This window comes from Camelina sativa, chromosome 9 (genome assembly GCF_030686135.1).
Source record: "Camelina sativa cultivar CO46 ecotype springtype chromosome 9, ASM3068613v1".
In the NCBI taxonomy this organism is placed as follows: Eukaryota; Viridiplantae; Streptophyta; class Magnoliopsida; order Brassicales; family Brassicaceae; genus Camelina; species Camelina sativa.
In genome coordinates, this window is record NC_141888.1 from 26092594 (window position 1) to 26107669 (window position 15076).

General features: G+C 31.9%; 2 protein-coding genes across 4 annotated transcripts; both read right to left on the bottom strand.

Annotated features, from left to right (window-relative positions):
- Positions 1-828: 828 nt before the first annotated feature.
- LOC104715459 (wax ester synthase/diacylglycerol acyltransferase 5-like) lies at positions 829-3301 on the bottom strand. The gene is made up of 7 exons (XM_087463978.1): positions 2988-3301; positions 2190-2807; positions 1993-2059; positions 1782-1891; positions 1482-1691; positions 1132-1269; positions 829-1057 (listed from the first exon to the last, which is right to left on the bottom strand). Exons 1-7 carry the CDS (start codon positions 3210-3212, stop codon positions 899-901), a joined length of 1527 nt encoding a protein of 508 aa, XP_087320104.1. The 5' UTR covers positions 3213-3301; the 3' UTR covers positions 829-898.
- Positions 3302-3660: 359 nt separating this feature from the next.
- On the bottom strand, positions 3661-6884 carry LOC104711431 (wax ester synthase/diacylglycerol acyltransferase 6). 3 transcript variants are annotated; one of them, XR_015565255.1, is made up of 7 exons: positions 6474-6807; positions 5048-5671; positions 4893-4962; positions 4668-4786; positions 4355-4564; positions 4107-4244; positions 3661-4009 (listed from the first exon to the last, which is right to left on the bottom strand). XR_015565255.1 is itself a non-coding variant. In XM_087463979.1 (7 exons), the coding sequence occupies exons 1-7, from the start codon at positions 6693-6695 to the stop codon at positions 3845-3847; spliced, it is 1545 nt and encodes a 514-aa protein (XP_087320105.1). In that variant the 5' UTR covers positions 6696-6884; the 3' UTR covers positions 3661-3844. The 3 variants fall into 3 exon arrangements, 2 of the variants coding, with proteins under 2 accessions (XP_087320105.1, XP_087320106.1); XM_087463979.1 differs by having other exon boundaries at positions 4893-4959; positions 6474-6884; XM_087463980.1 differs by lacking the exons at positions 3661-4009; positions 4107-4244; positions 4355-4564; positions 4668-4786 and having other exon boundaries at positions 4892-4962.
- Positions 6885-15076: the final 8192 nt, after the last annotated feature.

The following is a 15076-nucleotide window of genomic DNA, read 5'->3' on the forward strand; positions in this document are numbered from 1 at the left end:
TCCATTTTTCATGTGTGTGAAATCAAACTTTCCATTACTATATTATTCTTTTCTTTATATTATCTTGTACCAAGACTATATCATCTGAGATAATATAATAGATTTTCTTAAGGAGAGAGGACTCAGTTTAGTTTGAGAAATTTGATATTTAATATTCGGTTATAAGAAAATAGTTTTCAAATAAAACAAAATTTGTATCAGATCTGATCAATTCGTAGAAATTTAGTTTCACATAAAATGTTCAAATAATATAAAGAATTAAGAAAAATCTCACGTGTTGTTTCGGTTATATTAGTTTAGCAGTATATTACAATATTATATAACTAAATACATGTATGTAAAATTTAATATGAAAATATCTATATATTTTAAATATCTAGCAAGACAAATATACTTACACATAAATTATCGATTTGTAATATCTAAAAAGAGCGTTTATTATTAAAATTAAATATAAAATTATGAAAAATAAATAAATTTATTTGTAATATAATTTTTATCTCAGTAATGGAAAGTAGTTAAAATACATCGTTTCATTAATGCTCATTTCTTCTATTCACAAAACCTAAATGGGAGATCGACGAAGCAGCTTCACAAGCAAATGAGCCAATTAAGCTTTACCAACCAAATATGTAGTTTTGTTCTGGTTGATAAAATTTTCATTATATAATTTGCTATATGAGACCAAATTGTAGGCTTGTAGGGACAAATTGCCGGGAACGATGTCTTTTTATAAGTAAAACCTACAATTTGGTCTCATATAGCAAAAAAAAAAAGATGGAAGCAAAAGAACATTGGTAAAAATGCTTTTAATCTTCATTTTGTATATTTTTTTTTTTGTCTTTTTCATGTTTTAAGCTTGTAGTTTTCTTTTTCTCTTAAAAAAAAGAAGCTCAATCTACTGAGTCAAACCTCTTTCTTGGACAGCAGCTTTAATACTTCTTAGAGATTCCTCCAGATCATCACATAGTGTATGAGGATCACTAATAACAGTTGGATCGACAGCTAAAGAAATCGTCATCTTGTTCATATAACTTTGAAAATGCATCGTCAACGCCTGACATAGTCCAATCAAATTTTAGTGATTAAACGAAAATAAAGAGAAAAAAATCAGATAGATTAAAATCTTACGTGGGGGTGACCATAAACACTTGGGGCCATGTAAGTAACGGTATGTCCATAGAAGCTAATTTCTTCAATAGGACCAACCAAATTTGAAAACGACATCGTTGTGTTTGACAATGCTCTGTTAATCACATGAGCTGTCCTCTGCATTCATATAGATTCATAAGATTGAATTATACTAATAAACTAACATAAACAAATGAAATGAACGGTTAGGTATGTAGTTTCTAGTCTGATGGAGTTTTATTAGGTGATTAATTGGAATTTTATTTTGTTAGATTTATTGAAACTTTAAGTGTATGCCTATGGTTCATTTTTGAACTAAATATATGATAATAATGTATACGAAGACTGACCTGAACCCCAAGCAACTTGAGAAGTATTTTCCCAACGACGAATGTAAGAACAGCTTCTAACGAGTTCTTCTTCCTATCAATGATCGACTTGGCTCTTCGGAGATGTTCTAACGGATCATCGCATAATGCAACAGAGAACGGAAAGATAATGTAGCCGATCCAATTTCCCCATCTACATTTAGATCCTGTAGCCATCATATCAGCTATCTCCTGTTTTTGATCAATAACAAAACAAATAATTGACAAAAAATTTATAAACCCATATTATCAGTATTTGTAAGTAAATGATGTTAAAGATGCCTGGATACCAGAAGTCGGTCTTATGTTTACAAGCAGAGCTCCCCTTAGCCTTATTCCATTAGGCATTACACTTTTAGATACTTCTTGTTCCCCTGCTTTCTTCTTCTCCCCTAATATTTTGATCATAACATATTTAAATTTCATATTGTTATATAGTATGGTTTAATTAATGCTCCTTAACAAAAAAAAAATAATAATAATAAATAATTACTGAATCTTCTCTTCAAATACTGCGAGAGGCCAGCCTGAGATACTCCCAGTACGACATCGTTAACAGTCTACTAACCGGTAAATCAATGGAAGCAATATCAACGGGTCAGAATATTATCATGTATGTACATCTCTCAAATGTTAAAAATAAACCTGACATATCATAGAACTAACTTAAAATGTGTGGAGAAAATTTACCATCTTCATGGCGTTCTTGATTAGCTTTATGTCGTCAAGACTTACGGTACGATGAACCAAACGAATCTGTTTGCTCTTATTCAACCGGAAATCGCCTTTGATCGGTGTTTCAGAGTCCTTAAGGAACAATGCCGTAGCGATAAACTCCAAAGCATCACAAACCGTATTCGAAACCAACACAACCACCGACCATAGAACCATAACTAGCCAAAACAACCGGGGACAACATCTTGAACTGGTTTTTAACGGAGATGATTCAGAAGCCAGCCGGTTGTTGTACGGTAGACTCGGGAGCTCATTGGGGTCCGATGTTTTACGCGTACATGCTAGTACTAGAGACATCATAGACATACCATCCCCTACCGAGTGATGGATCCTCAAAATGGCGACGTTTTCAGCGTCAGACGTTTTTAAGTCGAGTAAATAAACTTCCCATAATGGCTTGGAGGTGTCTAACGGGATCGTAGTGAGGTCGGAGACGTAGCTCTCGAGAAAAGCGTCTGCGTTTGCGTTCTCTATGTTTTGCATTTCGATTTTGGGAATGATGACGTGATCCTCGACCACAACGTTGGTCCGAACCCATTTTTGTTCCTGTCTATTCTTGTTCCAAGAGGTCACCTTCAATATGATTTATTTAAACAAAAATGTTAAAAATCTTCGAAAATATTAATGTAGAATCAAATCAAATTTTAATATAAACAGATAATTCCTGAAAATATACCTTTTGCTAGAATATAAAGTGTTACTTATTTTACACACATTGTTACACTTCACCGTAAAAAAAAGCGTAGCACTCACCAATTTGCTGGAGAAACGAGGATGTCTAATCAAAGTTTGCTTAATTCCTTCGATAATCACATCTGGCTCGATCTTTCTATTTAAACCAATCACCGATATGATATTGCAGTTAAACTCCGGTGCGTGAAATAGACGTGCTGCCGGGCTAAGTGGTTGCTCGAGCTCCTCCTCTTCCACTATTGTCTCCACCGTATGCCGTCGTAGTCTTCGAGTCCTGATCTCCATAGATTTTGGTTTCGGTATTTGTTTTCCTTCTCTAATTCTTTCAGTGACGACTAAATAATACTTTCTCTTCTTTGCAAACTTTCAAATTCGATTATTATTTTGCTCGCAATATTTCCTTTTATGTTGTGTTTGGGGTCAAACTTTCCATTATTATATTATTCCTTTTCTTTTTTGTTATGTTACGTATACGAATAGATTTCCCCATGTTTGGAAAGTTATTTTGGAAGGGGGGGGGGGGGGGGGGGGGGAGGGGTTTGGGAATCCGGCTCGGTTCAGTATGAGAAATCTGATACTTAATTTATTCGGTTATTGAAAATTAAGTCTCAAATCCAAATTTATTTCATGAGTTTTGGTCGGTTTGTCATAACTTCATTTGGTTCGGATTTAACTTTGGATATGTACATATAAGAGAATGCTGATAACATATATAAATTTAGACAATTGTAACTTGTAAAAGATCTTCTTTGTTGATTCTGTATAATAATATTACAATAGGGTCTTCTTGTACGTTATTCCCCCATATCAATACAATCACAATACAGACACATATTGGTTTGTGGTACCACTCTTTAATCTATTTGTATATATAGTTTCTTATTATTTTTCTTTGAATAAGAAAAAAGAGATTTAACTCAATCTAATGAGCCGGATCCTCTTTTTTGAACAGCATCTTTTATGCTTTGTAAAGATTTCTCCCAATCGTCAAGTAGCCGATGAGGATCACTTATGGCCGTTGGATCTACAGTCAAAGAAATCGTCATCTGGTTCATGTAACTCTGGAAATGTATCGTCAACGCCTATTCAAAAGACCAATAATGAGATAGTCAAATCTTGTTCAGTAATGCAAACAAAGAGGTGTTAATACTATACATTATTAAAAGAAAAAGAACTTACATGGGGATGGCCATACACACTTGGGGCCATGTAAGTAATGGGATGTCCATAGAAGCTAATTTCTTCAATAGGGCCAATTAAATTTGAAAACGACATTGTTGTGTTTGACAATGCTCTGTTTATTATCTTAGCTGCCACCTATAATATTCATTTCAATTTATAAGATTGGACAGTATACGGACAAATATAATTTAATGGTGTGTTAGATTTTGGTTTGGTGCCCTGCCATAAAATAATTCAATACTAACCTGAACTCCAAACGATTTGATAATGAAGTTACCGGCGATGAACGTTAGGGCAGCTTCGAACGAATTTTTCTTCCGGTCGATGATCCTTTTGGCTCTTCGGAGATGCTCTAACGGATCATCGCGTAAACCGATCGAAAACGGAAAAACTATGTAGCCGATCCAATTTCCCCATTTACAGTTAGACTTCTTGGCCATCATATCGGCTAGATCCTGTTTTTTTTCAAACCAATTTTATGAAATATGATACAAATAATATTTATTATATAATCGTCGTAAAAACCAAAAACGAAGCCATAAAGGTATATGAAATTACCTGGATTCCAGTGGTGGGTCTTAAGTTAACAAGTAGAGCTGATCTTAGCCTTATTAGTTTAGGCATATCATTTGAATTACTTTTAGATTCTTCATCTTTTCCTACTTTCTTCTTTTCTCCTATTAATCACAAGATTATTGAATTTCACTTGTTTAAAAAATGAGAACATGTATATGCATGTCAAGAACGGTCACACACATGCAAAAAATTAACTTATTTAATTACCATATCTTTTCTCCAAGTATTGCGAGAGACCAGCCTGAGTTACTCCCAGTACAACATCGTTGACAGTCTACTAAACCAAAAATAATAATAATTATATATAAACTTAAATCAGCCGTTGATAATAAACACAAATTAGTACACCTACAAAATCTTACCATATTCATTGCATTCTTGATTTGCTTTATGTCCTCTAGGCTAACGGTGCGATGGACTAAACACATCCGTTTACTCTTACCTGACCGGAAATCGCCTTTGATCGGTGTTTCAGTGTCCTTAAGGAACATTGCCGTAGCAATAAACTCCAAAGCATCACAAACCGTATTCCAAACCAACATAATCGCCGCCCATAGAATCATAACCAACCACAAGAACCTGGAATCACCCCTTGAAGCGGCTGTTAACCGGGAAGATGTAGAGGACGACCGGTTCTGGTTCGGTTGACTCGGGAGCTCGTCCGGGTTTGATGTTTTACGCATACAGGCGAGGACTAGGGCCATGAGAGACATACCGTCTCCTAAAGAGTGATGAAACTTCAAAACAGCGACGTTTTCGGCGTCCGAAGTTTTTAAATCGAGTAGGTGAAGCTGCCATAATGGCTTCGAGATATCTAAAGGGACCGTCGTGAGGTTGGAGATGTAGCTCTCAAGAAACGCATCTGCGTTTACGTTACCGTTCTCTGTGTTTTGCGTTTCGATGTCGGGTACTACGACGTGATCGCTAGCGACCACGTTTGTCCGAACCCAACTTTGTGTTTGTCGTTTCTTGTTTCCATGGCTCACCTTCAAGTAGGTTATTCAATAATAAATGTTAAAAAAATAATGGTAATAAGCTCAAAAGTAATAAATACAGTTTCCAAGGGAAACGAGTGTCGGTTAAAAGAGAAAAAATAAGAATATTTAAAAGAAAATGTAATCTACACATGAGCAAAAACATTTGTGTATGTACAATCGTTTCATTATCATAAAAGCTAATATATCGAAATACACTCTTAAATAAATAATATTTTTTTAAAAAAGCTAGGAAATATGCTTAAATATCATTTGGGTGGAAATATATTTGTACTAATATTTTGCTAGATTTTCTTATAACCAATAAAAAAGGAAACTTATCTCCCATTTTCGGAATGCATCCAAACTTCTGAATGAATCCCTTGTTGACCAAATATATTTCACTGATATTTGGATTTTTTTCGTACTATTGTATTGTCTAATTCTAATGATAATATTCCACTAGTGTCTGAATGTTTCTACATTATTATTTTATTTTGTTTTGTTTAAAAATGTTTCTACATAATTCTTCTAATTTTCCAATGTGATATTGTAAAGTGTAGACCAAAAAAAAAAAAAAAATTACAAACCCAAATTAGAAAAACAAGTGCCCTAAAGATTATTGGTCAAAAGAAACATTATGTCCAAGTTCTCGACGACCACGCAAAACCCAGAAAAGTCGATACCATCAAAAAATATACATCTATTTTTTTGGAACAAGTTAACACTATATATTTTTTTTTAATATTTAGCTTAACGTAACATACGATATATAAAACGTAACATACGATCGAGCTGATTAGGGGGGACTCACCAATTTACTGGAGAAACGAGGATGTCTAATCAAAGTTTGCTTTAATCCTTCGGTGATCACATCTGCCTCGATCTTTTTCTTGAGTCCGATCACAGCGATGACGTAACAGTTAAACTCCGGGGCGTGAAATATACGCGCCGTCGGACTAAGCGGTTGCTCCTCTTCTTCTTCCTCTTTCCTCACGGTTGTTTCTGATGTAACTCGTCGTGTCTTAATCTCCATAGTTTGCTCTGCCTAATCTTTCTTCTTCTTCTTCTTCTTTTTTTCTCTCTCTTCTGAACTTTTTTTTTTTTTTTTTAATATTCGCTCTCTTAATAAGTTAATATATATAGCCTCCAATGGTAGTGTACCACTTCCTTTTTATATAACTTTCGGAAAATCTAACCGAATAAATTAGTAACACTCGGACCCACAATTTCATAAACCAAGTTTCCTTTATCAACTAATTTAATAGTTGACAATTTTTTTACTAAAATAAAAATTTGATAATGATTTATATATTATATCATATATGTCAAAGTCTTTATAATTATGTTGTTTAGAATGATTTAAGAGTTACTATAACACCTAATCTATTTCATTTTTTTTTGTGATTATTGTGGTTTCCAAAAAAGTTATACTGTATACTTTATTTGGATTTTTATACTTCAAATAACAGAAAAAAAAATTCTTAAAATCATACTTTTAGATTTCAATTTTAAATGTTGAAAATTTATGTTTGTCCATAGTTTTTGAGGTTTATAATTAATTTCTGGGAGAGTTTATGATATTTGATTTATATAGGGTTTAATTTTGGATTAATTTCTTAACTTTTAAAGATACTGACTGTTCTATCAATTTTGGTATAAGATATTCATAAACTATTTTTTGACTTTAAGATTCTTTTAATTTAGTATATACATATTCAAAACTAAATTAAATATTTTGATGAATGTAGTGCAATATAAAATGAATCTGTGGTGGTAAAGTTATTAGTTGTAAAGTAATTGAATAAACGGTGATTTTAACTAGGATTGATAAATCAAAGAACCAATAACACATAATTTAAGTCATTTTGGTCCAGTGGTAAAGGGAAAAAAGTCCCGCCATATGGGTTCGAGTAGCATTAGTCATGGGGGTTCGAATTTTAACATGGTTTCCCCCGGCTCCAGGAGATTAGTTTTTGGGCCTAACAAACCATCACTCCTGAGTTATAAGAGAAAAAAAAAAAAAAACACACATAATTTTAACAGAGAATTAAAAATCAATGATCCAGTAACACCCCTAAGTGATCTAAATGAAATTTAATGGACAGTGGACATTTTAAATATTGTTAATGAAACTTCACGAACACATAAAAAAAATGAAATATATAAATTTGTTCTTACAATTTTGTGAGTGGTATACGCATGGCTTGATTTTCATCCCAAGTCAAGACATCTTAACTTGATTATTCATCAATATGTAAACCTCAAAAAAAAAAAAAAAAAAAAAAGGACATTTCGAAAACTTTGGAATACAATGAACTAATGAAGACACGAGAAAATAGATGGTTAAACTTATGTAGTACGTACAAAGTATTGTTCAACCTAAAAATTTAAAATTACATGGTTTGACCTCATTTACTCTCCATGATGGGGAGGAGAGTTGATTTTTAGGCTTTTAGTTTTAGATATAAAGAACAAAAAAAGGGACTACGTCGACGACGAATTGTGGTTCTGATTGGCTGACGGTCATACATTCCTAACTACTAGTACTAAATTATGAATTACTAATGGAGTACAATTTAAATATTCTAAAAGGCAATACAACTTGTTTTCTTCTGCAATGGATTAGGTTTTTTTATGCATACGACATTTTTTTTTTCAGTTTTCCCAGATATTTCATATATCAAAATCAATAAGACTATCTGACTATATATGACCTTTACACAAAAAAGACTACAAAATTGACTAAATTAATAATATCCTGTCTTCGGTTTCTATAATACTATATGATATGAATTTATTCGAGTAGGTTACAATAACTTTATACGAGTGGCCAAAATATACACACGCATTACGCATATATATATTGGGGGGAGGGTGGCAAATGTCTGAACATATAATAAAAACAATAACAAGATAATTCCTTTTTTTATTTTTTGAACAACAACAATAACAAGATAAATCCATGGGCAAACACGACACGATGCTAGTGACGTGACGACAACACAAATCAATAATAATTACATTGGCCATATAAAACCTGTTCATCATCATCTACCCACCATACCGCCTTTATATTTCACAACCATATATCTATAGTTTACATTTATATATGTAGTTTTATCTAGGAACTATATAACTACAAAGTCTACAATACTGACTTCTTAAATTAGGGTACTATTATCTACTTTATACGTCCCTTCTAAAATATATGTATTAAAAGAAAGTTGGTGGATAAGAGCCATTCCAATACCGGTCAAGTTTTATTAGTAATACTAGCAAAGTTTCACTATTATGTCTTGATGGAAGTTTAGCGTCTCCGCAGATTTTTTAAGACGTTTGATAACTCTTTTTGTGGGGTTTGTGATTGTGCACTGCCTCTAATGATTCTTTATTGTAGCGATTTCAATGGACATTTTTTTGGTATACTTTGGCCAAGTCCACTTTTAAACAGTCATGCTCATGGATATATTCATGGACAATTATATTCTTATGTCATTGCATCCCTTGAAACCAGGAGTCAATCTCGCTTTTTCTTTTGCGTCTCTCAAATCTCTACGACTCTTTACCCAATTCATACGTCGACCGACTAATACGAACCAGACAAAATGGTCTATCGTTCTCATTTTGTATGACTTGACATGTGTGGAACTCCGAACTTGTCTTGTATATCAGTTTGAATTAGTTCTCTATGTTTTTTGTTTGTATTATGCTTACATATTAGTATCTGACAATAAGAATATGTTTTTTTTTTTTTTTCTGTCAATACAAAATTCGAAGAAACAGAGCAAAACCCAACAACTTAACCGAGCAAAAATCTAAAAATCTAAACAAAACCCACCCAATTGTCAATGCAACCATTCATTTTGTTTTAAACGATAAATTTTTTTAGTTTTTGAAAATAGAAAATAAAACTCTTTCCGTTTTTTAGGTTTGATGTTTTCTGAAAAAGTGGTTCCACAATATTGTTTGCTAAATCTTGTGTATAATTTTTTTCTAAGTTAACAATACTAGCTAGCTAGAGTAAGATCAATAAAATAAAAGTTCAAGTGTAGTAGGTATTACCAAAAATGAATCTTATCGATATGTACAAAAATTAAACACCTAATTATGAACTTTATAGTTTAAATATATAAACACAATGTTAAAAACAATTTTTAAAAATGGCTGTCCACTCGTTTCTGGTTCATGATAAGTTGGCTTTAATTAGTAATCTTACTAGAATACCAATCAAAAAGGTGTTTAGCTAAGCATTGAGAAATAGTAATTGGACAAAGCGGTTGAGGATAAGAAGATCAGAAAAGTAAACGAGTGGCTCGTCACCAATTAAATGTTGGAAATGGTTAGTCTACTGTCATTCTTGAGAATATTGATTTAAGTAAGTGGGGTCTTGATTGGTCGCCGATGAAACACAAGTGAAGAAAATTACTCATAAGTTTTTCTCAATGAACCCTCAAATTATAAAACGTCGCTGGTTTTGTAGTAAGGTACAAAACAAGAGTTAGGCCAATTTAATTTTTAAGCCCATAGTCTTGTGTGGAGAGTGATTGTAAGCCCATGGTAATGTCCGTAACTAGAGTTGGCCAATTTGTTACATCTTGGCCCAACACATAACTCCACACTTCATTTTTTTTTTTTTTTTTGGGACAAAGACTCCACACTTCATTCTCGCAAATATATCATTGATCTGACTAGTCGCGTTATTAAATCCTTTTTTTTTCTTTTCAAAAGGTCTTCTTGACCATTGTCATTGTGTCAAGAAGGAACACTACTACTACTAGCCAGTAGCCAAGCGATAAGAACCGGACATGAGTACCGAGTTGGGATGAGATTTTTTGCTCCACAGTACTGGTCGAATCGCTTAGCCCACAACTCACCAGCGATGAGCGATCCACCACCAATCGTCTAGTAGATCATGAAAATCTATTCTGAGCAATATATAAGAGAAAGTATAATACTGGCTTTAATATAATGACACAACATCAAAACATTATGTTTTTAGATCATACTTTATAATATATAAAGAAAGTTTGTGAAATAAAAAAAAGTTCTTCAGTTTTGATCCATTAAAGACATCTATTTGATACTATTTTTGGGTGAAAGAATCAAAATATATTACTGGCTCAAATCATTTTGTAAAGTACTATTTTTGTCTTTGTGTGTTACAAGTTGTGAGATATAGGTTGTTATGTTTTCATATCGTCGCAACCAAATCACATGGTATGTCATTCATCATCATTATTTTCGCAATCACTATTATCACTGGTTCGTTACAATAATGTCTTTCCTTCGTTGTTAATATTAATTATGTTAACCAAAAAAAAAAAAGAGCCACATGTATTGGTACGTACTATTATACAACATGACAAAATATAGGATTACAATGAAATCTATATATAATATATAGCTGGATATATTATTATGTGTATATCCCGTTTATATGTTTATATATGCATGCATAAAGTCATGGTAAAGGTATATTGACCTTATAAATGAAAGTTTGATTTATTCGGTAGTTCAATTATATTCGAATCTATGCATGCATCGTTTACAACTCTATTTTTAAAGCATCTACTTTATGTTTTATTAAAAGATGACTAGCTATGACTACTTTTCGTTTGCTTAACCCCGAATCATAAGTTATAAAAGTAGCATAAGAAAAAAAAAAGAATTGAAAAAGAACTACTGCCTTCATTCATCCTTTTTACCCAAAAAGAAGAGTAATACATTCATTTCTTCGAATGCCATGCACTAACAACAAAATACAATAAAAATGAAAAGGAAAAATGTAACATGTCTATCTCAATCAACATATAATACTAGATCGAATCCTTAATGGAAAAATTATAGTCTTAAAAAACCAAATTAGATCAATAGAAAGTATCATGGTTATATGGAAGGATATCTAAATGTAATATGTCCATGTCAACATATAATACTAGACCAAATCCTTAATGGAGAACTCATAATCGAAAAAAGCAAGCTTAGATCAGTATGACGTATCATGGTTTATATGAAATGATATTTAACTAATAACTATAATATGATTAATCTTTTTAATGGATTATGAAATTAGGTCGCTATAAAGTGAGGAGCCAGAAGACACAAAACACCATGCATGGTGGTGGGTTTCGATATTGATGACAAAGCATCAACTTCTTGTGTACTAAAATTTACATTTGTAGTATTTTTGAATAAGCATAAAAACAGTATCATATATAACAGTGTTGGTAAGTAACACTTAACAATATTTATAAATTTATTTGGAATTTCATGGCTGTCAATCAATATTTATAAATTTAGCATGGTCGTAACATATAGTATATTTACAATGCATATCGCAACAAATCATTTTATAACATTTGTTATACGTACACGTAACAATACACTTATAACAGTATCGCACAATTTACATGTAACCAATATACTTCCATTAACGATGTGGCTATTCTAGAAGACATTTTATTTGGTTAGTGGTTGCTTCGGATGTAAATATATAGAAGATCATTTTGGTACTTCTTTACTCTATAGTAATCTACACTCATAAATTTTTCCTCTTATGGGCTATTAACAAACTGGCCCTTTTGGCACTCATGTATAATACCTACAACATGAGTACTTTTTAATTTTTAACATTGGTAGACACGGTCCTGGTTCTATAAATTTATTTTGACGTTAGTACATTTACCCTCATTCATTTAAATTACATTAGAAAAAAAGATATTGTCACTGTGTACAAACTACAAACAAGATTCTACATATTGATCTCGCTTAGTGTTGTCTATGTTCCTCTCAAAGTGTAGTACTATAGCTTCAAATAGCAAATACTAGAATCCCATACTAGCGTAACTCTTCTGCATCAAACTCCATTTGAACTTCGTATAAGCCATCCGAAACCATCATATCTTGCACTTTACACATCCGAAATTATTTGGATTTTGGAGGGTCATGATTACACTTGAGCCACCCTTCTGTCGGCATCCTCCATGGCATTGATCTGGTGCTTCATAAACACATTTAGTTTGTATTGAATAATTTAAGAAATCCATATAGCTAGCCACACGGATAGAGAGGTAGAAAGTAAATTAGAGACATCTTATATGAATCTTTCCATTCAAGCAACAAACTTTTATCTATGTTACTTTTTATCATTTCTTTTGGAACAACCTTTTAATTGATTTATTCAGAGCATTCCTAAGAAATTTTTGTTTAATAAATATAATAACTTTTATTTTCTCTTCACGAAGTTTCTTTTACGTTTTATAGCAAAATGACTGTTACATTCATTCAACTCATATATAATAATACTTTTAATCTCGTGTACACTATGATATATAACCAGAAAGCATTAGTATCGAAGAATTTAATTGGCGTATTCAGTTTTCTGTCACAACTTAATTAGTGTACTTACAAACAATTTTCACATGGATTTCTATATAAAAACGATTGATGTTTGGTTAGATTTGGAGTCTTCAAAATGAATTTCAGATTTTGAACTGAAATGAAACTTACTCCTTAAGTTAGCAACTTTTAAAATTAAAAAAGAAAGGTGCGATATAGAACTTTCCAAACATTATTGAACATGTTCTGATACTTGACTAAACCATATTGAAAGAGATGGCATAATCACTTTAATTATACAACACACACATCTTATCTATATATGATTTAAATATTCTAAAAAAAAAAAAATTAACGTCTAAATATGTATGCTTAATGCTTGGGTACGTCCCAGTCTCACTGCCTAATAAGATTACAAGAAAACGGGATTTAATCTGAATCAATATTTAACTATACAGTTACATAGTTTACATAATCAAATTAATATAAGTCTTGAACACGTTTTTGTATCGAGTCAGTTAGTCAGGGTTACGTGTAATTGGTATATATAAACTAACTAGTTTATGATCCCGTACATACGCACCGATTTAAAAATGTTGAAATCATTATGATTTATTCTCAATTTATGTGTTCATAGATCTTAAAATATATTTACATCTAATCGAAATTTGAATTCAAAAACTAATCGTATGGTTTAAAAATATTTTTCATGGCTGGCCAGAAAAAAATTATAACAACCTAGCTCACATTCATAAAATGTTTTTTTTTTCTTTTTTTACAAAGAGGGATCATATAGTTACAGTTATTTTGTTTGATGTATATTTGTTTAATTTTGATTAAATTTAATAATTATTAAAATTACATGTGTCAAGATATAATTGGTCAAGTGACATATAATTTATAGTAGAGAGGATTTCGAGATCTATTATCATCCATGTAATGTAAGTATGTAACTGTCTAATTGGTATAAACAAATCATACGGATTCATCATCCATGGAATTGTATGTACATCTGTTACAAATAATACAACTAAATTTAAGATAAATCCCTAGATTTAACATTATGCACATATTTAGAAAATAAATAAAAAATGAACAACGTTGAAAAAATAAAAATGAACAACGTGAGATGTCTGTGTAATCAGAAACAATTGGGGTCTTTTCTATAGTCGCATTCTGGCTTAGTTGAGTCGTTTTTTTCTTTCTTTGACAGGTTGATTTTGGAACAATTGCAAGATATATTACTATGAGATAATGTATAGATTTAATTTATTTCTATGAACTGTTTAAGTGTTTATAACTATTACGGGAATAGTCGTCATAAGAGAATATTACGGAAAAAAAACTCAGAAAATATAATGTTCACTATCATTTCATTAAGTTTAACCTTGGTTGGTAGGTGCCAGCTCATTTTCTTTAATAGCCACATTGCACACATATAATGTTGAGATTTATATGTAAATGTTTTAAATATGCCAAACTTTTACTAGTATATGTTTTCGATCCCCAAATAATCTAACGTAGTATTCATTACTAAGGTGTCGACTGGTTCTCCCGCTACCTCCCGCAAACGCTGCGTTTGCGGGTAGTAGCGGTTGCTAGCGATTGGTGCCAATCATACAAACCGCTTCCAATCGCTCTCAGCCGCTCCCAATCGCTCCCAACCACTGAATTCCAAAAGCTGCTTCCCGCAAGCGTTTGCGGTTGTGGGCGTTTGCGTTTGGAATTTTTTTTTTTTTTTTTTGAAAAACTTGAAACAAATCAGTAATAATGAAATATATTTTATATATATCTTTTACCTAACTATTTTATTCATTAAAGATGGGAGAAAATGAACTACGGATACGATTGAGAATATTAAAAAATAAACAATTGGAAGAAAATAAGATTTCAATTAACAATAACCTGGAAAACTTGATGTAAATTTAATGGCACATCGCACATAAGTTCAAAAAAAATCTAAATAGATATACATTTCATCAGAAATTTAAGTAAATAAGATTATTTGTGAAAAATATAAAAACAAATAACGAGTGACTCTTCTGAGCTCTCGCTTGATCATTACTACCGATGCAA